This window comes from Eucyclogobius newberryi, unplaced genomic scaffold, assembly GCF_026437365.1.
Source record: "Eucyclogobius newberryi isolate DKJ021-1_F unplaced genomic scaffold, fEucNew1.0.hap1 SCAF_19, whole genome shotgun sequence".
Classification (NCBI taxonomy): domain Eukaryota; kingdom Metazoa; phylum Chordata; class Actinopteri; order Gobiiformes; family Gobiidae; genus Eucyclogobius; species Eucyclogobius newberryi.
The window spans coordinates 32,406,174-32,429,711 of record NW_027315823.1 but is presented as its reverse complement, the minus strand read 5'-3'; the positions used below and the strand labels follow the sequence as shown (position 1 = coordinate 32,429,711).

Sequence of the window (23,538 nt, the reverse complement as noted above, 5' to 3'; positions counted from 1 at the left end):
CATTGAATTAAATTGAAATGTTTCAGGACAGAGCAAGAGTATAATGTAGTATTTTTACCTGTATTTTCACACTTTTGTTGTCCACACCTTGCCACGTCTTATTTCAGTGCTTTTTACCTTAAACTAAACTTCCTTGGACAACCAGAGGGGCGCGTAAGTTAATCTAAATACTGGCGTCACAAAAAACACAGAATGTCACAATAAAATTGCAATAACTTTATACACTTCTCATCTTCAAAATGGAAAACAGAGATACACAGCCAAGAAGGACAAATAGTTTACATTTTTACTGAACAGTGACCTTTACCATGGTAAACCAGAAGCTGACCTGAACACATTCAAAAGGAGTGTACGAGGTTAAAATTAAAATCCCATTTACCACCTCATTTGGTTAGTTTTTGGAAAAACTGTCAAAGAAGTGGGGAAAGTGTAAAAACCAAAAAAACTTGCTGGTATAGAAATAAGAAATAGATTTTATTTACAGAGAAAAAAAATTAAGGCAAGCAGTAGAATACTGAGGAGCTGTAAAAATCAGTCGAGGTGAGAGGTTTTCAAATGTGTGTAACACAAACGCACACGCAGATGATGAAAAATAACTCAAACACAAACAGAAAAGAACATTTGAGAGATAGAGTGTACAATTTGAATATCTATCTAGCTACAGTGCATTAGTGGAACTTACAATCTTGATTTGAGTAGTTTTGATATTTCTTATGATATTGACCATTTCTGACAAGTTTCTAACCCGTTTCAAAATGTTGTTTTTTTCTAGTTTCAAGCAAAAGTATGGAAAACTGTATATGCAGACAAGGGTTACACATATACAATCGAAACCAGTCACAAATACAAAAACATAATAGAAAAAACTAAAACTACTCAAATCAGGATTATACTATGTCATGAACTCGAGTCATATTCACTAAAGTGATTTTGGAATGTAGTCAATGCTATTCCTGGACACGTTTTGGTGAATGAAAAGAAGGCACGGGTGTTTTCTTGCACTTTTGAGCAACTGAACATAAACACGTTTTGCCTGGGTTGCGTTCAAGTGTTGACGTACAATTCCCATTATTTCCATTATTTCTATCACATGGCATTTTTAATGGAATATATCCTGAAGAAGTTACCAGATTAGTGCACATGAACCTGTTAGATTGAACTATTTGCCAGTATCTGCTCATTGTTTTACCTGCCCCTGATCTCATTTAAAAACGAATGTTGTGATCTGAAACAACAGTCTATACAGCCAATAGCTTCACATTGAGATGGAGGCAAGTATTCCACAATTTGTTGTATATTTGAATTTATTTTTATGACATTTGGACAATTCGGAATAATCCATCGTTTGTCCACAGTAGAAAAAACGTTTCAAAAGCAGTCGTATAGCTCAGTGTTTTTCAAGCTTCTTCTGGTGGGACGGTTCATTTAGAGTACATTTTTTGGGGGGCGTTAGTCAGTAGACAGTTTGAAAACCACAAGATTAAAATAGAAACTTTCTGGTCCAAAGTCTCCACAGAAAAGATTCAGAATTTGACGGCTCAGTTTGGATTTTTCTTTCAAAAATAGTGTCACATGATCAAACACGAACGCAACCATTAGGTAAAAAAAAGAAAAAAAAAAGAACTTTGGTTTTGTCATTCAAAGCTGCTGATGCACTTAATGGTACAAACTATGACAAGATTTCACGCGATGAAAAACCTGAGCAACGTTTGTAAAGGAATATCCCCATTTTCAGTTAACGTTTGACGATTGACATCTTTCCCGTGTGGACCGTTTCGTTCGAGCGGTTGCATATTATTCAACAACAATAACAAATCCCTTTTAAAACTCTTCAGGCGCTTTGACTACAATCACCTTCTGTCTTTTTTTCTTTATAAAATATATACATTTACATCTATAATAAAGCATCTGATCTTCTAAAAGAAACTAGCTGTTAAAGGCCATTTTCCACAGAAATTGAAGAAACAGCAGAGCAGCAATATGGTCAATGAAACCAAGAGAAAACATAAAACTAAACTTTAAAACCTTTTCAGTGGTACTTGAAGATGCCCAAGATGGACCACATATACAGCAGACACTTCACAACATAATAAACTACAACATAATAAACTACAACATTGTGACGTGGCCATGTCTTAGATACAAAAGACAAAAATACTACAGTCAATAAAATTAAGGATTTCACGGTACTCCAACGTAAAGAGCAGAAATATTTGTATGAATCTTCAACATTTTAAAATATTTGATGCTTTTATGAAAAAATTAAATGGTTAAGATGATATAACACTCTCTTGAGTCCATGCATAATGGTATTAATATTTTTTCTACTGTAACATTTACCCGTCAAACAAGCAACACTAAAGGCCTTGTATTGTGAAGCTGGAGTCGTCAAGAATGCAATGAACTGCAATGAAAACCCTGACACTGGCTTATAACTGTTAGAACAAAATATTATAGTTGGCTGGAAATTACATAAGTAAGGCCTGCAACCAATGATTAGTTTGCCAACCGATTAGTCGAAAGATTCTTCTCTCATGATTAATGGATTAGCTGTTTAAAACAAAACAATTTGACGCAGATGAAGCTGAAATGAAGTCGTTTCAGGCAAATCTGGCTTCATTTGAGACGCAAAACTTATTTTCACAGCAAACAGTAAATCCACTTCACTGATTAGAGGCAGTTTCCATCGTTTTATGCATCACATCTGTCCGGAGCCCAGACTAGTTGGTCATTTTCTTTGAGCTGCTGTTGAGGCCAAGTTATTTGTGCCACAATATGAATTTAAAGTTTTTTAAAATTCTGCTTCATAACTTAATCAAACGAAACACAATCAAATCTAAATCTAGTTTTTGAGCTGGGATGGTTGTGTTACTTTGCATATTTTTCTTCTTCTTCGTGTCAACTTACTTTCTTGTTACTTGGACTGGACTTGGCCTCGTCCTATACAAAGTTACTTAAATACTCAACAAGCCAGCTTTGGTAATGCCAATTTTTTATATTTAATTGAATGACAAGTGTGCAACGATGGTCCTTGGGCGGGATACGACCACTAATAAATATATCTTTGCAAAGATTTCCACATCCATCTTCACAGTACAGGGCCTCAGCAAAGCTCAAAAGTCCTGCCCATTGAATTCTCTTTCAAATTTCCCATACACTTGGGGGCTACGCAACATTGTGAAAATACTGAGCCCCGGACTTTTCTAAAACTGAAAAACAAGTTAGAGCGCTGAATTGTAGGTTTTAAGAATGTGTTTTGGACATTGCTTACCACGCAGCTGGTTATCCTCCACCACGCGCCTTTAAACTCTTAATATACGTTTTGTTTTTGTTAAATCTATGGGACCAAATGAAAGCAAAAACAGAACGTGGAGCTCCATGTTGTCGGATCTTTGCGTCGCGACGGTGATCGGGCAGTCGTGTTTGTTCAAATCTTGTTGGAAACGTATTCAGGGTTGAACGCTGGCTGGGATAAGAAGTCCGTTTGGGGAGCGCTGGGGTGAGGTGGAGGGTGAGCCGGAGACGGGCCGGGGGGCTGCAGAGGGTACGGCGTCTGCCCCGGAGTGAAGGCTGCCTGGCTATAAGGCATAGGGGCCGCGGGGTAAGGACCAGCTGCACAAAGACACACCAAAGTCAGCGACAGACGCTTTGAAACAGCGTCATTTTTGTAATAAACTAAATATGTATATGAATGTTGCAGAAATTAGCATGTATAGCACTTTCAAGCACTTGTTTGTTACAATAGTACTCGGTAATGGTCAATATAAACTACATTTTGAAACCAAGTAAAAGGGCTGACAATCTATAGTCTATACTTCCATACTACAATGAAACACATCTTTTTTTTAGACAAGATGTAATTTACATATAGAATAAAAGTAGTTTCTTTAAGTTACACTCATTAAGTTACAATGAGTCTACGGTACTGTAAAAGAAGAACGTCATAAAATATTCACAAAATGTAAAAATGAACCTTATGAATAAACTTTTTTTGATGTATTGCTACCTTCTAGTATCTAGGTTCAGCCCATAAGGGTTTTCACAAGCCAGGAATGAATCAACTTGTAATGAGAGATATATAAAAAAAAGGAACGTTCTGGAGTTATGCAAACGTATAATATGGAGTTTATAATGTAGAATATAGTTTATAATTCCAAAAATGTCTTCAAAAAGAGATAGAAACATCAAGCGTAATCTCCCAACATCTAACAAGAATGTAAAGTGAGATTTCAAAATGTTTGTGGGTAATTTTATTGTCAATTCATGTTTTCTGTGATAATTGAACCTCAACCACGATATTCACTGCCACATTTTAGAGCATTCCTGGGGCGTTTTTTTTACAATCTTATTGTCTGAATACCACCTCAACACAAAACGCACCTCCTTCACTCCCTTCACTTTAATCAAATTTGCCTGTTGAACTAAGTTACCCGGCAAAGGCAGGACATTGAATTTGATTAGACTAGACCATTGGCTCCTGTACTCACTTGCTTCCTGGTACGTAGGAGGTGGTCCAGGGACGTAGGGCGCTCCCTGGTAGGGCATCGGCGGTGCCCCATACCCGGGCTGGACGGGCACAGAATGGTAGGGCGTGTACTGGGGCCCCTGATGGGGCGCGTACTGGGGCCCCTGATGTGGCCCCTGATAGGGCTGTGAGGCCGCCGAGGGCTGCTGGGGGTAGGACTGCGGCGCGTGAGTGACGACTGTGGTGTGATGAGTGGTGGCAACAACAGCTGTGGCAAACAAGAGGAAAAGAACATTACAAACGAGAAATGTAACTTTAGACGCCAAAGAGAATAAGAGCTGAAGTAAACTGCACTACACGTGACGTTTTGATGGCATCGAGCAGTGAACTTGTTGGTATTTGTTAGAGAAAACCTTTTCTGTTGTGTCTCGCCCTAACCACTTTGCATAAACTCCGAAACTAAATTTCGGGTACCTCACGGTTAGATTTTAGGCCCAATTTTGTTTGCTCTCTCGTTGAAGCTGGGGTACCCGACTTTCAAACTGTGAAAGGAGGAAGTATGTATTTAAATCTTTCTCACTCGTCCATAGCTCTCACAAACCCATTGGCGCATCCTTACTTTTCATTGGGAATCAACTTTAGGCACATACACGGCTTTAGAATACGGTAGTGTAATCAGACGTCGAAGTCAAGCTGGGGTGGACCTCCCAAGTGCAGCCAATCAGAGCACTGCTTTCGGCTCTCTCTCTTTGTTGACATGAAATGTTTTTCAAACTTCCTATAAGTGATCTGTTCTTCTGTATCTACCTCTGTATCTTCCTGCGTTGCATCAATGAAATTTCCTCATGTGGGACAATAACGGAATATCTTATCTTACAATCCAATCGACAGAAGACTATATGGACATAGTGTTAAGATACATCAACATTTTAAATCAGAACGTATTAAACTGTGGTTTTGCAAGAAGAAAGAAATTGTGAAAATGTTCTAACTTACTTTAAAGTATTACTAGCTTTCACTTTTACAAATAGGTCAACTAAATTAGCAACTCTTATTCTTCACCACAACCAGAAAAACCAGCCATGCCATTATCTGTAAATCTTTAGCTGAAACTGAAACTTCTATTGTTTTTTGAAGCAGAAGGATGTCAAAGGCACAATATTCACACAGAGAATCGAGCCTTTTACAAAGAACACGACCACATCTGCTCTATCAACACAAACCCCAAGTTTAGTTTCACAGAGAAGCTGTGAAAATATATGATTATGGCACTGTTCTACCACAGATTTGTTATATTTAGTGGTGTTACTGTGAAAGTTAAAAGAATAAACAACTCCCATTTCTACTACAATTGCTCTTTCAACAACAAATGTAAAGTAAACCATAATTTCTGACTTAGATTGCTGCCATGAATATTGTAACATAATGTAACATAATCAGGAAAGGCTTTGTTTTGTTTTGTTTGACTGTTCCGTTTCGGTTTCTTTCAAAAAAAAAAATAACAAAAAAAATTGCATTGCAAATTTACTTCAGTAATTAAACTTTTATTCAGAATATTAAATTTGGACTATAAGTCGCACCTTTTTTCATAGTTTTGGCCGGGGTGCAACTTATACTTATATTTATACTTATACTTTGGAGCGACTTATATGTGATATTATTTGTCATTTTCACACTGGCAACCGCATTTCACACTCCAGTGCGACTTATATATGTTTTGTTCTTCTCTATTAGGCATTTTTTGGCTCCGGTGCGACTTATAGTCCGGAAAATACGGTAATCGTTAAATCGTGAGGTTTTTTTCTCACAATAATCGCAACACTAAAATTTGCCATTGTGACCAATCGATACATCCCTGGTCAGGATTGGTCAATTAATCGTTGCAGCCAAAGTGCACCTTCAATCAAACTCCTTAATCCCCATTTTTAATCTTCAGGGAGCAGGTTTTTTTCGTTAACCCCTCAACAGTCGACATAAAATCAATCAAAAGAAAAATGTACGAGCGCTCGAGACTCACGTCGTGGCCTGCGGCAGACTTTGTAAAGACAGCAGCAGGGGCAGACGCAGCAGAGGACGAAGATCAGTGCGATGAAGATGAAGCTGCCGATCCCCAGCACCATCGGGAGTATGTCATTACGACTGTCGAAGTCACTGCGGAAAAATTCACTCTGATAAGACATGGCAGCAGTAGGGCTGGGCACCAGTCAAAGCAGACGGCAAGAGGACGATAACAAAGACAAACAAACAAAAGTTGCAAAAAGAAATGTCTAAAACTTGCAGCGTTCTTTCCCAAACAAGGTTATTTCTAAAAAGGCTGTGTCTGAAGGAGGAGACGACGTTTGAGGCTTCCTGTAAGTGACGCACGTGCTCTTCTTTCTAACTTTCGTTCTTTCTTTTTCTTTTTTTCTATCTATTGGGTGGAAGCAGTGAGTCACGGATGGGTGGAGTTTGCAAATTCTTGGACACGATCCCAAAATGAAGAGCTCAGAATCTGCTGCATAGTTTTAGCGATCTGGACTGTGGCAAAGTACAAGACAAAGGAACATTTCAAAACAATGGAAAGTACGGATTGTTTGCCAAAGGCTATTTACGGTGATCGGGTCAAAGACATCGGCAAAGAAGCTGGCAAAGTCTTCCAAGTCAGAATGGTTACTCAAAACATTAATATTCTTTGAGTAGTGAAGTTTAAAAGTGAGTTACAAGGTTATAAAAAGGTGACATTTCTTCACTCGAGTGGTTTTAATTTAAGTATTACATTGCCATAATACTGTCTGAATAATCGACAGACAGACCTACACATTTACTTTTATTGATATTGAATGACTCTCAGTGACATTGATACTGAATCAGATTATTGATACTTGGCTAAAACACAGGACACATTCTGGTTTCCAAAAAAATAATAATAACAACAACTTGTCACTTCACCATTCAAGTGGCGGTTTATACTTTGACAGAATGGGTTCTTAGAGGCTCAGTGCTGCCCTCTACTGTCTGGCCAGCATCTACATGGAAATCAACTAAAATATGGATTACATTGTCAAAAGATTGCAATACCGGTATCAGAGTATTGATACCAGTATCATGATATTTAGGTGATTTTTTTTCCCCAACAGCCCTAGTCTCCTTTATTATTGTTGTCAAGAGAATCGCAAAATATAATGAGCTATTACTTTTGTCCAAATCGCTTCAAAACACAGAAGTACCAAAACCATCTGTACTTAAGGTGTAAAGAATCATCTTTTTGAACAGAAACAGCAGCATAATTAGTGAAATACTAAATGATCAAGATAGAAATATGTGTCAGAACAAAGCCATTTAGACAGATTTTTTGAGACTTTTGTACAATTTGGGCCAAAACGTGTCATCATTGAGCTATTTTAATATGGCGACATTGAGACTGTTTGAACATGTTGTAATGATGACAACCATTATTGCCTTCTAGACGGTGAATCAGTACCGTATATAACCATTTTAACAGTTTCTCCCTCTTTGCCACACCTACAGTCTCATGCAGAATTATCCAACTTCCTGCCGTTCTTCTGCTTTTGCACAAAACCAGCCACATAATGAAGACAGCAGGATGTCCAAAATGGTACTACGCAATTATATCAGCTCGGAGGTGTGAAGTAAATCAACAGCCTTATGTATGTATGTAAGCTCACCAGTCCTCTTGTTTATCTTCTGAGAGCTTCCAAAAGGAGTCCATACAGCAGTATCTGTTCAAGCAGGTGCCACAGCAGAATCCAGAATAGCACCACTGCCTTGTGTGGTACACCCCCGATATGTCTGTGTAGGCCTTGCAATCATCACCCGCTGAAACATAGAAACATTCAGTTATTATTACCACTTATTGTTGTCTCTTTGGGCTTAGGTTTGTGAAATTGTGAGATGATGATGATTATAGCACATTAGAACAAAATAGGACTCTTTCGACGTCACCCCTTCAGACGTCACCCCTTCAGACGTCACCCCTTCCGACGTCACCCCTTCCGACGTCACCCCTTCCGACGTCACCCCTTCCGACGTCACCCCTTCCGACGTCACCCCTTCCGACGTCACCCCTTCCGACGTCACCCCTTCCGACGTCACCCCTTCCGACGTCACCCCTTCCGACGTCACCCCTTCCGACGTCACCCCTTCAGACGTCACCCCTTCAGACGTCACCCCTTCAGACGTCACCCCTTCAGACGTCACCCCTTCAGACGTCACCCCTTCAGACGTCACCCCTTCAGACGTCACCCCTTCAGACGTCACCCCTTCCGACGTCACCCCTTCCGACGTCACCCCTTCCGACGTCACCCCTTCCGACGTCACCCCTTCAGACGTCACCCCTTCCGACGTCACCCCTTCCGACGTCACCCCTTCCGACGTCACCCCTTCCGACGTCACCCCTTCAGACGTCACCCCTTCAGACGTCACCCCTTCAGACGTCACCCCTTCAGACGTCACCCTTTAGACTTCTTCTGTGGTGTTTTATGGCGGTTGGTATCCAAGTGTTACATTACCGCCACCATTAGTTAAATGAGGCTATCGCTTCTATCAAGTATCAATATTTTTGCATGAGAATCTTTTCAAAATCTCAAACAGAATTTATATCTATTTATATTTAGGCATCACTCTGATCAGGGGGATTGTTGTAAAATTAGAAAAAGGACAAACATGACATTTTGTATCATTTACTTGGGAGTTACCGATGACTAGAAAATAATTGAAGCCAGGAAATAGTCCAGTTATTCAGATTGGTCAGAATGACAGATTTCAAGCCCCATATATATTGCACTAAACTCTAACCCAATATGAAATCTGTACATTTTGTGCTCATCTGTTTACATCACATCCCTGTGCAATGGGAAATATGTTAATGTATGTGTGTATACAACAAAACAAATAAAGTTATGACGTGAACATAATAATTCCTCATTTTAAACACGTGAGCCGATATTACAAAAGGTGTGAGGTCATTTAGCAGAGCACATGACTAACAACTAAAAAATGTTGATTTTGATGTTAATTTAACTCTTTAGAGGTCGAAAATGAATGTCTGACAGCATATTATATTTATATGAAGGCTGGTAGGATGTTAGTAATAAACTTTGGACAGTCAGAGGGATAAGATCTTGTTTGCTTTGTCTGCCAGTGTTGACATTTCTACCGGTAATACAATGAAGCATATAACGCGTTCATTGTATTCACCTCATTTGTGACGGTAGCATTTGTTTTTTTTAAATATTAAGTTTTGATTCTGTTGCTTAACAAAAGAAGACCAATGCTAAAATATGTCAAGTTGCTAGCGTCACAGACATCGCCCATAATTATAACCACAACACATTTTGTCCGCAGCGAAGAACACGTACTAATCAAAAACAACGCGTTCAAGAAAACAAACTAGAGTCATAAGTCAAATAAAAAAATACATACCGAATATACACGGCGTAAATACGACGATAAAAGCCAGAACAACCAAGCCGGACAAGGGAGACGCCATGGCCGCTACTTGGAGCCACCAGACTGTCGCGCAGAGTGAATGAGGAGGAAGGCATCGTACTCTCGGAAATACCGGAATGGGAGTGTTCAAAGATCGTGTGTGGAAAAATCGTCTCTAGGGACAATTATTCACGTGGTTACATTTCCCCTCTCTCGTGTCACAATATTCTTATTTGTTTGCTTTTGTCACCTCCCGACTGTTGATCAAATGAATTATACTTTTTGCAACGGGATTAAATTATAACAACAACAAAACTACAAAAACAATATAAGCGCAGAGTGAAGGAGGAGGAAGGCATCGTACTCTCGGAAATACCGGAATGGGAGTTTTCAAAGATCGTGTGTGGAAAAATCGTCTCTGGGGACAATTATTCACGTGGTTACATTTCCCCTCTTTCGTGTCACAATATTCTTATTTGTTTGCTTTTGTCACCTCCCGACTGTTGATCAAATGAATTATACTTTTTGCAACGGCATTAAATTATAACAACAACAAAACTACAAAAAACATATAGGCTATAAATTTCCTTTTAAGATCGTGAATGAGAACTCAGGACCGTTGCCATGGTAATTTACTAGCCTATCGTATTTAAGATAAGATAAGATAAGATATTCCTTTATTGTCCCACATGGGGAAATTTCATTGGTGCAACGCAGGTAGATACAGAGGTAGATACAGAAGAACAGATCACTTATAGGAAGTCTGAAAAACACTTTCAGTAGAAGATCTCCTATAAATAAATAAAAACTCCCATAGACAAATAAATAAATAAATACATAAATACCATTGCATGTGATCCCGACAGTAATTGCACATGAAAAAACATCCCATCTTGTAATCAACACTTTTTGGTCACTTCGTTAAACAAACACACACAAACCAAAAATGACTCAAGAAAAGGTAGCACATTCCAAAAAAATTGTAAAAGAACCCGTCTCAAATGTACTAAAAGTATTTAAAACAAATTTTAAAGCTTTGGATTGAGTGATTTTGAAAACATATAATTTGTACTGATCTTTGGTCGACAATATCAATTCAAATATTTAAATTTTCTAGTGGAATTGTATGTATTTTAGTCTTCTCGAAGCTGGGGCTATTAAGCATTGGCCCTTTGTGCAGTTAAAAATGCAGTGGCGTGGACAGTACAGATAACCTGCCTACCTGCTCTCAAATCTTGTTAAGTAAAATTCAAAAAAAAACTATCCACTTAAAAAAAAAAATAACCTAAGTAAAGTTGCAATACCTACATTGTTAAGTTAAGACAAACTTTTAAAATTGTGTTCATTGAAACTACATTATTGATGATACAGTTATAGACTTCCTGTTCAAAATTGCAGAACTAAGAAGTCCCACTTCTTCATGTGGCCATTTCATTGTAGTAGCCACAAAGGTCATTTACATTTTTGAACCCTTCCGTAATAATAACAAGTACAGAGCAGCGAGCAGCAATGTGGGTAGGTGAAAATGGAATTTGCTGAGCATAAGCAGAGCAGGATGATACAGCAAGTTAATTCAAGTTGATTTTGAATAATATGTCTCATTTAAAGTGAGAGTGGATTGAGGATTAGATTATATAAACCTCATTGATTTACTTAAGGTGTTCACAACGACAGGATAAAGAGCAATTGCCCGTCTCTAAATGTCATCCCTGTCATTAAAAGGAGTTGTCCGGGTTGTGCCGCCCCGCCTCAGGCACAAAGCAGGGCTCTGTTAATGGAATCAGAAGGATAAAATTAATGAGAACAAATAACAGGGACATAAATTGGATAATTAAAAAGTGACATATAAAGCTAAAGATCTACAAGGATATTTTTAGAGGTTTCAGGGTATAATTCTCACACAAATGACTTTATATTCCAGTTTACCACGCGCCTTTATTCGATCAATTCCTTTATTATTGGTAATGTTATTATTTCAAATGACAGATTAATGGACCTAGAGTCAAATTCCAAGCGCGTATGTACATTCCTGAAGTGATTAGGGCCTTATGACCACACTGACGTCCAAGGTAAGCGACAGCCAGTTGCACGGGTGATACTGCACTGACTGGCTAGGAATAGAAATCACATGAGGGCTATTTTCATACTCTTCTGACACTGACATAATGAGTTTAGCTAGTGAAGAAAGTTCAGCCAACATGGTTAAAAATGTCATTTAAAAAGTTTTTGAGCTTTGTTCCACAATCGGGGAGGAAAGTTCCTGAAAGCCTTTCTCCCTAACTCTGTGTTTATTCAGTGAGACTCTAAAATCAGATTACTTGCTCTGTGGTTAACTGTTAAATAATCAGGGGAAATCCCAATTAGAGCCTCGTAAACAAACAAAATGTAGTACTGTTCTCTTCTCACATCCAATGATTGCCATTCTACTTTAGAATATAATGGTGTTAGTTCTGTTTCCTTCTCCTGAAATGAACCTCAGAGCTGAATAATAAACTGAGCACAGAGGTTTTAAGGTTGGCCTGGATTAACTGTTTTCTATTCTATCTATTAACTGGTTTCTAATTTGGAGGAAAACACTCTCAATTCAGTAGTGTAGGAACTAGTATATTTATATTTCAAATGTAGAGGATTCAAAGTAAGCAAGTACTGCAATAATAAAGTATAGATAGGCTTACTCAAAAACTACATTTACAACTATAAATGTACTTACTACTGACCACCTCTGACAGCATGACCTTTATACAGCGAAACTGCCAAATAATATCGACAGGGGGCAGCAAACACCTTTTCATAACACTCTATTGCAATCCCCTGCTTCAACACCAGAGGGCGTCAGACACCAACATAAAACATGAATCACCAGTTGACTGAAACGCATTGTAAGACACAGCTTTCACAATTGACCTTCCAAATCTATGAACACCACGTCACTTCTGCGTTCAAATGTAATACGAGGAAACAGATTTACACAAATAAGATCCGTATAATATCGTAATAGATGGTTATAAGTCATATAACCGTTAATATGATACATCCATGGTGGTCACGAACCTGAAGACCTCCCACGACTTTTCAGTTTACGTCACTGCGTGAGCGAGTTCTCGCGATATTTCAGGTGACGGCGTTCACTCATATAAGCAGTTTCCCCGACTTCGTCCTTTCGTTCGTCCTCAGTGCAGGATAACGTGACACTCCTCTCTTTATACCTGTTTTTATAAGATATTTAATCAATCAAACCGGAGTGCTGGTTCGCCACTAAAGGACTGCGTTTTAACAGTAAGTTTATCCTCGCGCATTTATTTGTGCCCTGGTTTCTTCATTTTTAGCTAATGTGCTATGCTAGGTGACGGTTGCCGGTTTTTGTAACATCGTTTGGTAACTAACTAGCATTTCTTTCTTGGAGGTTACTTGAAATGAATGATTGTATTTTGTTTTGTATTCCCGCATATCATATCAGAATGTTCTCTGGTTGCTCTTTTTTAGATTTTAGTTCATTTTTTACAACATCGTGCAGTCTAACAAGGAGGAATAAAACTACAAAGTTATGCTTTAGTTTATGATGATTAAACATACAGTAATACTGATCCAACTGTTTAATAGCGTTTTCAAACCTAAAATATATATATATATATATATATATATATATATATATATATATATATATATATATATATATATAACCAAACGTATTTACTTATTACGCTAGCTATGAGCTATAATTGTTTAATAATACACTTTACATGTAGTTGAACAAGTTACTATAACATTCTGATAAAAGTCATTGTTTATAATGATGAATATTTGTTTTACAATATCTTTAATCTTATTGGTTGCACAACGTTGTCCAACACTTTTTCCTCGATGACGTCTGGTGGGAAAAGCGTCAGGATCTGGGAATGTTTAGGGAGAAGGGGAAATATGACGTGCGTAAAGTTTGACATTGCGAAACTTGACGCACTTTTTAATGAACACCCGTTGCACACACACCGAACAGAGTTTTTACCATTTAATAAAGGTTTAAATGGGGTCACTGAATCTCCATCTGAAATAGTTAACCATCTTTATATGATTTTTGATTTAATAATACTGCTGTATGTGTTATAAAAGTTATTTTTTAATGTTTCTCTGTATAGACCAGATAGTACTTTTTCATTTATATATGACTAGTCATTTTAATGTTCAACTAGTTACGGCTATTCCCATTAATCGCAATCCAACCCTAGCGTAGTGCCAACATTTCCTCCTTAGTCTAATAACAGCCTAAATGATACATATGGCATCACAACATTGATTGAAGGCCCGATCTATACTCTACAAATGACATTGTACATTCAAATGAAGGTTATTTGTGCCCCTTCAGTGTCTCTGGAGTCCATGGGAAACGATGTGTGTGGCGCGGTGTATCTGTGTCCTTAGAAGCGGGTGGTGTTTCCTCTAAAAGGCATTTCCGTCCCGTGTCACGCTATAATACATGCAAAAGGTGTGGCCTCGGTTGGCTGGAATTTCACTGGAGTCTGTGCACAGTAGTAGAAGGGCAGGTTCTAGCGGATTTGACTTTACATGGACGGATAAAACAAATGAGATGATTACAGTTGTTCACCGTGAGGCCAAGCATAGATTTCAATAAAATAAATGAATAAAAATCCTGTTGGAATTATTCTAGTGTTTGTAATCGGATCAAATTTAAAAAAAAAATATCGATTACAGAAGTAGTACCATTTAGTTATACAGTTTTCATTCTGATTTGTGCAATTCCTTGTTACATTTTGCCCTTAAGACCATCGACGGATCTCGTTCTTCTTTTGTTTGCACACTGTAACCTCTCGACTCTAAGACATTTATGAAAGTGTGTTTACTGTCTAATCTTTTTCACATCCTGGGGTTTGTGATTTGCGTATGGGCTAATTAAATGTACACACGGCTCTATCTTTCAGAAAATTTGCTAAGTTGTGTCATTTGGCCTTCTCTTTCTCAGACATCTGGACAATCAAGCGTGAGATCATGGATGTCATTGTTCGCCGGTGTCCGTTCTTGGCCCGTGTGCCTCAGGCCTTTCTGCAGCAGCCCAAAAAGTCTCTGGTGGTTTACGCCCAGAAATGTCCCATCATGATGGAACTGGCCTCCAAACCCATGCCTCCTCAAATGGCTCGCGCCCTCTGCTCCTCCTCTTCCTCCTCCTCCTGGACGGACAGTGCTCCAGCTGAAGGTCAGTTTACTCTTATGTCTACACGAAAATATACCTAATGACACACTTGTTACTCATGTTGTGTCCTACGAGAAGAGAATACTAAATTAACTTGAAGGAAATCCATACAAGATTCTTTAATTCAATTCTTCAAACGGTATTTTATTTTGTACATAGAGACTCTCTAAATACATTATCAACCAAAAAGTGGACGGAGATGGAGAATAGTTACAAATAAAGTGTATTTTTCATTTAAAATCAGAAATTTTATATATATTTTTTGACATTCAGAGTCGATGATGCTGCTGTTTTTCTTATAAACAGTATTTTTGTTATAAGTTTTAGAGTCTGTACAGTCCAGATTATGATTATTCTTGATAGTCACAATCAGTCAATTAATCGTTGCAGCTCCAATAACCAAGTAACGCGTGTTTGCTATGTCAATGCAACTTGTTTTATAGAGAAAGAAAAGTCATGCATTAGCATATGTGTGCATTGTATAATTTCTATTAGACTTAGTTTTTTTTTTTTTTTAAGTTCTACAATTATATCCACAACAACTACATAATATTTGGTCCTTTTATTCTATGCAGGCTCCAAACAGGAAGCAGCAAAGCCGGTTGGTCACCCCATGCCAGCTCCAGGGCAGGCAAAGGCTTCAAAATGCCCCTTTTTGGCCGCCGAGATGGGACAAAAGCACAGCAGCGTGGTCCGCCAGGTCGGCATGGAGTTCCAGGAGGATGTTCAGGAAGTGCGCACTGTCCAGCAGGGTAAGACAAAGAGTGTGTAGTGTTTGACCCCTGCTGTCCCATGATCTTTTTACTTAAGCCGGTCTGTTTCTGTTGTAGAAGTGTCTCGCATGCAGCTGAAGGAGCCTGAGAAATCCGGGGGTCAAATGTCTCTGATGAAGACTCTCCTGAAACAGAGGCCCAAAATGGTTTCTCATTTGCTCAAGGACAACCTGCCGGGTAATTATCACTACTTCTTTACAGGATAGTCTGTACAGAATGAGGATTTCTAGTGATCTGAACTAAGAATTAAAAAAAGATTAAATGAGTGCATGAAGAGGGGGTTAGAAGTCTGGTAATGTCACAGCTTTATACTGTAGTTTCACATGAAAAAAGTGTGGGAAAACCAATTTTATTCATAACATAATTTAGCAAAGACATGTAGATGTTAAGATGTAACAAAAAATGATTTCACAATAAATGAAGCCCAGTAATTTATCTAGTGTTCTAGTCCAAATGAACACAAACTCTGAGGCAAGTGATGGATATTTACCGTTTTTGCATTTGTTAAAAAATAATATCAAGCACATACAATATTCTATTAACTACAGTAGTGAACTCAAATCCAGTTTAGTAATAAAACCTGGTCTAAATCCATACTGATCACTCCTGTTGGAAAGACCTGGTTTAGTCCTGGCTTGAGTCCTCCTTGTCCAGTAAAAATGTCAATACTTTCCACAGTTTCTAAGATCATTTGTCGACTCTGACCTTAAAATGTTTGCAACTGACATTAAGCGTAATAAAGTCACAATGCGACGCAATAACATTTCCACGTTCGTTTCCTCTGCCAGTGGCCCCGATCCATTACGACCAGTTCTTTGAGAAGAAGATCGAGGAGAAGCGCAGCGACCACACCTACCGCGTCTTCAAGACCGTGAACCGCTTGGCCCACGAGTTCCCGATGGCCGACAATTTCACCGAGTCGCTGGAGGACAAGAAGGAAGTGTCCGTGTGGTGCAGCAACGACTACCTGGGCATGAGCCGGCACCCGCGGGTCATAAACACCATCATGTAAGCGCTCCTTTTACCCGCTCAGGGCTGTGTGAGCAAATACTGTGTTCTAATAAAACAAACACAATTACAATATACAGAAAAGAGCGAGCAAACTCATGGCTTACTCCCAAATCTTCAGCTAACTCGCACAATACATTCTTTTCTGCTGTTGTCCATATAAATCCTCATTATCAATATGAAATAATTCGTAAACTAATTAAATTTTGGTGGACTAAGACGCCATCGACCAAGGCGTCCAGCTCGGTTAAAACATTCAAACTGCATTGGTAATAAAACTCTCCCTGGACTAATATAGATTGAAGTGTTTTTTTGTTTCTGGAACAATCCTCTGCCGTTCTTTCCACTGGCGAGGAGCAGGTAATTGGAGTCCACTCAACACGTCTGTCTTTGTCGGCCTCTGCGGTGTCGATTTTCAGTTTTTTCCATTTACACCTGAAGCCCTCGTCTCCTTAAGGCCGTATTTTTCTGTTCACGCTCCGCCGATGTAACACCTCCTCATTAGGTGTCGCCTCGTAATGATCTGCTTCGTTAAAAATGCATTGGTTTTTACAGTACATTAGTAAACATGTTGATCACCTACTTGGGTAACGACGCTCACCTTTAATTGGCTGTTTGGCCTTGTCACATAATTATTACTGGAGTTTCTATCCAAAGGCTACAAAGTCATGGACTATAGTCTTGTTTTTAAAGCCGTTTTGATGTAATTTCCAGGCTGTATTGTTTGTTTTGTGTCCGTTTTTAAAGTGTTAAATGTGTTGCGAGGTGCTGCAAAATAAATTTTCCCTTTAACTTAAACTAAGAAATTTCCATATATTGTAAAATAATATTAGTTTCCCCATTTAAGAGGTTAAAGATAAGACAACTAAGTAATCATTTTTTTCCGTTTGCGCTCAAGGCGGCACAATATATTGTATCAAGTATCAACATCACAATATTTGTTGTTGCAATAATCGATATAAGGTCCATTATGCGACAGAAATGTACTGTTTTTTTAAATAAACGTAGAAAATGGTTGATTGTATTCATGATTTTTCCTTTTCCAGTCTAAATTGGCCTTGATTTAGTCTTGGTTTTGCCTCTGTTACTTATTCTTTTTGACAGCGTTTAACTAATAAATGTTAATAAATTTAACTTTTGTAAATTTAACTATTGTATATCAATAGTATCGATATCTCACGGCCATATCGTGCAGAAGGCCTGCATGTAACGCTTTAAGAATTGATTGCCGTTGATGTACCAATCTGGGGAAATATTGGGAAAATCACTATTTTGGGGTGACACTAATTTGACTTTAATCACATATTTTACAAATCCACATTGCTTCTAGTTAAAAAGGTGATAAATGGTAATAACTGGTCTGCTCTGTCAGGGACACGCTGGAGAGGCACGGGTCGGGCGCCGGCGGCACAAGGAACATCTCCGGCACCAGTAAATACCACGTGGAGCTGGAGCAGGAGCTGGCCGACCTCCATAAGAAAGACGCCGCGCTGCTCTTCACCTCCTGCTTCGTTGCCAACGACTCCACGCTCTTCACGCTCGCCAAGATGCTGCCAGGTACGAGCCACGTTCACGGCAACTGTCGCCACAAAAACGAGTGTTTTTTTAAGCTGCGTGGTTTGGTTCTGGTTTTAGTCCAGATTTAGACTTGGTTTTGTGTCTTGTTGTAGTCCTGATCTAGTCCAGGTTTAGTACTGTGTTTAGTCACCATTTTTGCCACAATTTTGAGTGTTTACTAGTGTGAATGTTAATTTACTGAAATTAAGAGACGTTTAACTCATTAACATTGAAATAACAGTTGTTTTTTGAGGTGATTACTAAATTTTTATAATTCATAAACACTGAAATTATGATTGTTTTTTGAGTAATTGGTAGTTGTATTTTTATATATTTTTGAATGTAATATTTTGGTAATTTTGCGGTACATTTTTCAGAGTGTTTCAGTATTTTGTGTTTTTGTGTCTTAATTTGTCTTGTTGTAAAGCAGTACAAATACTAAATAGCCCTTTTTAATACTCAATTAAGCTGCTAAAAGACATTTGATTCAGCCAAAGTTAATCCATCGCTAAAATGATTTAACTCTTTGAGTGTTTAGTTTAAATGTAACGTTTTTGACACTTTTCATTGCTGTAATTATTAATCCATGCAAGAGAATACAAATCAGTCTTATGGCCTGTCTTTTCACCGTACGCTAACGATAATCTTGTTCTTTTCCCCCTCGACCCGGTCCAGGCTGCGAGATCTACTCCGACGCCGGGAATCACGCCTCCATGATCCAGGGCATCAGGAACAGCGGCGTTAAGAAGTTCGTTTTCCGTCACAACGACGTGGCTCATCTGCGAGAGCTGCTGCAGCGAGGAGACCCGGCCAAGCCAAAGATCGTCGCCTTCGAGACCGTGCACTCCATGGACGGTCAGTGCCAGGGTCCTGGATTAGACCAAAGAGCAGATGCAGATGAATGTTGCAGAGGATTTTAGCGTTACTACTGAATTATCACGATTTTACCATTATTCTCGATCACTGATGCCAGGGCCAAACTGTAACATTCACTTTCATTCACACTGTCTAAAAGATCCGTCTTCTCCGCAGACTTAGGTTATTTTTTTAAGAAGTTAATAATCTAAGTCTGTGGATATATTCTAAGAGGACAATATAACATTGTTGGAGTGATCAGCTTTATGAAATCTAAGCCTTTAAGCAAACTGTTGACAGAACCGGCAGGATAAAAGGTTAAGTTCAGGTTTTTCTTTAATAGACCCAGCCTATTCTCAAAATGTTTTTAGTCTTAGTTTTAGAGCAGCTTTAGTTTTGCTTCAGGCCCAAGTTATTGTGGATGTCGGTGTTGTTTTTGTCCTCCATCATCGACCTGGATTATTCCTGATTTAGACCTTGTTTAGACTTGTTTTACTCTTGGGTCACACTTCCTGGTTTAAGTCCAGTTTAGTCCATATTAAGACTTTGTTTGGTCCTGTTCTAGCCCTGGTTTAGCACTGGTCTAGTCCAGGTGTACAGTAGTGGCAGATTTGATCCTTTAGTCCTAATTTTAGTGGTTTAGTCTAAGTTTACTTATGTTTTTGTCTTGGTCCCAGCCTGGCCTTTATTTAATCCTGGTTTAATATATTTAACCTGATAAAGTTCTTCCACATCCCTTTATTGTTTTTTGTTTTTCCCCTTGCCCGTAGGTGCGGTGTGTCCACTGGAGGAGATGTGTGACGTGGCTCATGAGTTCGGGGCCATCACGTTTGTGGACGAGGTTCACGCCGTGGGTTTGTACGGAGCCAGAGGCGGCGGGATCGGCGACCGAGACGGAGTCATGCACAAGATGGACATCATCTCAGGGACTCTCGGTCAGTACACTCATCAACATGTTCAGTGGTACTTTGGATCTTCTGCAGTTCGAGCTTTGGAGCAAATTTTATTCATTTTCTAGTCCTACTTTAGGTGAGTTATAAGACCTAGTTTAGACCTGGTTTAGTCCTGTTTGAGACCTTCTATAATGCTGGTTTATTTCATGTCTAACACAGCTAACCTCATGTTTGCTTTCATTGCGCTGTAAGTTGTACCTGTATTGCTGCAGGATATTAATCAAATTTAATTCTTAATTTAAACCCGGCAAAGCATACAAAGTACAACAGGGTCAAGTTTGTCTCCACACAGAACATTCTCTTTTCTTCTCTCAAAAGCAAACTTGAAGAACAGTCTGGTTTTGATATTTCAACAAGTGGTTTTAGTGGTTCAAATTGACCAATTCTTGAAGCTTTTCCAATAACCATTATTTAAAATAAATCAGTAAAACACAATAAAAGCATTTTCTAAAGTATAATTCTCAGCCTTGACCCAGTCCACACAGTCCAAAACCAGGTCTGTGCCATTGTCATGGAGACGGTGGCTCTGGCTGCTCTAATTGGATCACACTGTCGCTGTTCAAACCTAGTCACGACAAAAAAGGTCTGACTCCAGGGCCTGCAAATCGTGGCAACATCGAAAAGACCGTATTTCATTTGGACACGACTATGTTTATAACGTGTCGACAGAGAAGGTGCAGGAGGAAGAGCGTTCCAAAGTGTGGGGCCGACCACAGGAAAGGCCCGGTAGTTTTTCTTTTTTGACAACCGTATTTGTCAGAAAAGTAGTTGATTCTTCGTTTTTCCCCCGCCTCTGCTTCCATCTGACCCCTTTCATTCTGTGTCCGCACAGGGAAGGCTTTTGGCTGCGTGGGCGGTTACATCGCCAGCACCTCGGCTCTGGTGGACACGGTTCGCTCTTACGCCGCCGGCTTCATCTTCACCACGTCTTTGCCGCCGATGCTTTTGGCCGGAGCGCGACAGTCCATCCAGGTCTTGAAGAGCGAAGAGGGTCGCGTGCTTCGACGGAAACACCAGCGGAACGTCAAACTGCTTCGGCAAATGCTCATGGACTCGGGGCTCCCTGTGGTGCACTGTCCCAGCCACATCATCCCCGTCAGGGTGAGTCCCACAGCTTTTACTATACTTCACATTATTTATTATTCATTACACCCGTTTTACAGAAGGGAAGTGCATTTACTAGTCATTTATCATTATTTGTATTTGTTTCCTTTAAAAATATATATATAATTATTTTAGTGTTTCCAATTTTGTTTTATATTTTTTATTGTATTTTTTTTATTTTAAAACATAATGAAAATAAAAATAATAATACCATTAATATATAAAGGGCATACAAAGTCCAAAATAAGCATCCCATTTGGTCCAAAGTCAAATTAGCTTTTCAGATCTAGTCGTAGGTACTAAATGAAAACAATTTTAGAATCAAAATGGACTAATTTCTATTTAATATATTGTCAAACTGCAGTTAAAGCACTTTATCTGTCAAATTGTGTCATATATCTTTATCAAATAGAAAGTTTGGTTTCATGAAGCACAGCCTAAAGTAACAGTAAACCTTTAAACCATGTGAATGAAGAAAGAGAATTTCACTGTTTGGTTTTGGTGTCCATAATTGTGAATAATTGTTTAAAAAAACGATATTATTCTTTTCATGATAATTGCAACACTAAAATGTGATATTGTGACTTTCCTTCTAGTGAAACGGAATAAATAAAGCTTAAAAAATGAGTGTAAATGAATACAAAACAAAACCTGCATTTCATTTTACATTTTAAGTCTCCACACATTTGCCAAAACTGATAGAGACCTTGGAATTATAAAATGATTTAGTTTCTTGTGATTTGGATCAAATGACAGATTCAGTACAACATTTGAACCAGTTTAAACAAAAAAAATGCTACTTGAGGAATAGATAAAAGTACGATTACACACATGAATCACATGAACGAGTTGTAGCTTGTATTTCTTTCCGCGTCATCACAACGTCTAATATAACGTGGTCATTTCTTAGGTGTCAAACGCTGAGAAAAACACAGAAGTCTGCGACCTGATGATGAGCGAACACAACATCTACGTCCAGGCCATAAACTACCCGACGGTGGCGCGCGGAGACGAGCTGCTGCGCATCGCCCCGACGCCTCACCACACGCCAGAGATGATGAAGTACTTTGTTGGTAAGACTTCAAACTGCAATCGGATTCACTTGTAATTGAGACTTTTGTGAGGCCATTGCTCCAGTCGAGGTTAAATCCAGGTTAAATCCAGGTTAAATCCAGGTTAAATCCAGGTTAAATCCAGGTTAAATCCAGGTTGAATCCAGGTTAAATCCAGGTTAAATCCAGGTTGAATCCAGGTTAAATCCAGGTTAAATCCAGGTTAAATCCAGGTTGAATCCAGGTTGAATCCAGGTTAAATCCAGGTTGAATCCAGGTTGAATCCAGGTTGAATCCAGGTTGTATCGAGTATCTAGTTTCAATACTAGTTTTAGTTAGTTAAGTGTTAACTGAAATAAATGACTCAAACAAGACAAAGTTGAGTGTTTCTTGAATAGTCTGATCAGAACTATTTCAGAACTATTTTAAGACCACATTGTATTATACTAACAGCGTAGTATGTTGTCCTTAAAATATTTTATGATAACTATGGTATCAAAAATGGTATCGGGTTTCATGTTTTGTCCTTGGTGGTTACTCGATGGATTATCAAAATGATGTCTTTCTGAGGCAAAATGGGCTGTAAATGAAAGGACAGGATCATTTAAACGTCAGACTTTGTATATTCTTAATAGGCTGGTAGGGTTGTCAAATAAATAGAAACCCAGATACTCGATAATCAATACTAAAACTAGATTCTCATTTTATTGAGCCTTTTTCCTCAAACAAGTGGCATCAAACAGAAGTGAAAAACGGACGTATAGGCAGAGTAAATGTAACGTGTATGTGTGGTGTGTTTGTAGATCGCCTGGTTGAGTCATGGAAGGCGGCGGGGCTGGAGCTGAGGCCTCACTCGTCGGGCGAGTGCACCTTCTGTCAGCAGCCGCTGCACTTTGAGCTCATGAGTGAGAGAGAGAAGTCGTACTTCACAGGCCTGAGTCATCCCATCTCCGCCTGTGCACACTGACCACGCCCAGCGCTGCACATTCTCTGCCCATTCCTCCCTCACTGTGAGAGTACCACTGAGATCGTCACACATATTTAAATATTATATGTCCAGATGTTATATATGCTCAATAAAATGAGTGAAAGTCTATCTTGTCCGTCTTCTGACTTTTTTTTCCTGAAACACTGTTGACTC

At 38.9% G+C, this 23,538-nt stretch overlaps 2 protein-coding genes across 2 annotated transcripts; one reads left to right on the top strand and one right to left on the bottom strand.

Moving 5' to 3' along the window:
* Positions 1 to 201: 201 nt before the first annotated feature.
* LOC140366030 (uncharacterized) lies at positions 202 to 9,984 on the bottom strand. The gene is made up of 5 exons (XM_072452678.1): positions 9,887 to 9,984; positions 8,131 to 8,281; positions 6,483 to 6,616; positions 4,488 to 4,733; positions 202 to 3,612 (listed from the first exon to the last, which is right to left on the bottom strand). The coding sequence occupies exons 1-5, from the start codon at positions 9,951 to 9,953 to the stop codon at positions 3,428 to 3,430; spliced, it is 783 nt and encodes a 260-aa protein (XP_072308779.1). The 5' UTR covers positions 9,954 to 9,984; the 3' UTR covers positions 202 to 3,427.
* A 3,093-nt stretch (positions 9,985 to 13,077) lies between these two features.
* alas1 (aminolevulinate, delta-, synthase 1) lies at positions 13,078 to 23,491 on the top strand. Its single transcript, XM_072452677.1, has 11 exons — positions 13,078 to 13,168; positions 14,868 to 15,098; positions 15,671 to 15,847; positions 15,926 to 16,045; positions 16,657 to 16,876; positions 18,249 to 18,433; positions 19,109 to 19,288; positions 20,059 to 20,223; positions 21,074 to 21,342; positions 22,256 to 22,418; positions 23,201 to 23,491. The coding sequence occupies exons 2-11, from the start codon at positions 14,894 to 14,896 to the stop codon at positions 23,362 to 23,364; spliced, it is 1,848 nt and encodes a 615-aa protein (XP_072308778.1). The 5' UTR covers positions 13,078 to 13,168; positions 14,868 to 14,893; the 3' UTR covers positions 23,365 to 23,491.
* The last annotated feature ends 47 nt before the right edge of the window (positions 23,492 to 23,538 follow it).

Bases quoted from the DNA above. Each gene is read 5' to 3' on its own strand.
- LOC140366030 (XM_072452678.1), bottom strand. From the start codon at position 9,953: ATGGCGTCTCCCTTGTCCGGCTTGGTTGTTCTGGCTTTTATCGTCGTA. The intron at 8,282-9,886 runs GTATGTATTTTT...TCTATGTTTCAG, and splicing joins ATTTACGCCGTGTATATTCG to CGGGTGATGATTGCAAGGCC. The intron at 3,613-4,487 runs GTGAGTACAGGA...GTCTTTGTGCAG, and splicing joins TCCTACGTACCAGGAAGCAA to CTGGTCCTTACCCCGCGGCC.
- alas1 (XM_072452677.1), top strand. From the start codon at position 14,894: ATGGATGTCATTGTTCGCCGGTGTCCGTTCTTGGCCCGTGTGCCTCAG. The intron at 15,099-15,670 runs GTCAGTTTACTC...TATTCTATGCAG, and splicing joins GGACAGTGCTCCAGCTGAAG to GCTCCAAACAGGAAGCAGCA. The intron at 21,343-22,255 runs GTGAGTCCCACA...GTCATTTCTTAG, and splicing joins GCCACATCATCCCCGTCAGG to GTGTCAAACGCTGAGAAAAA.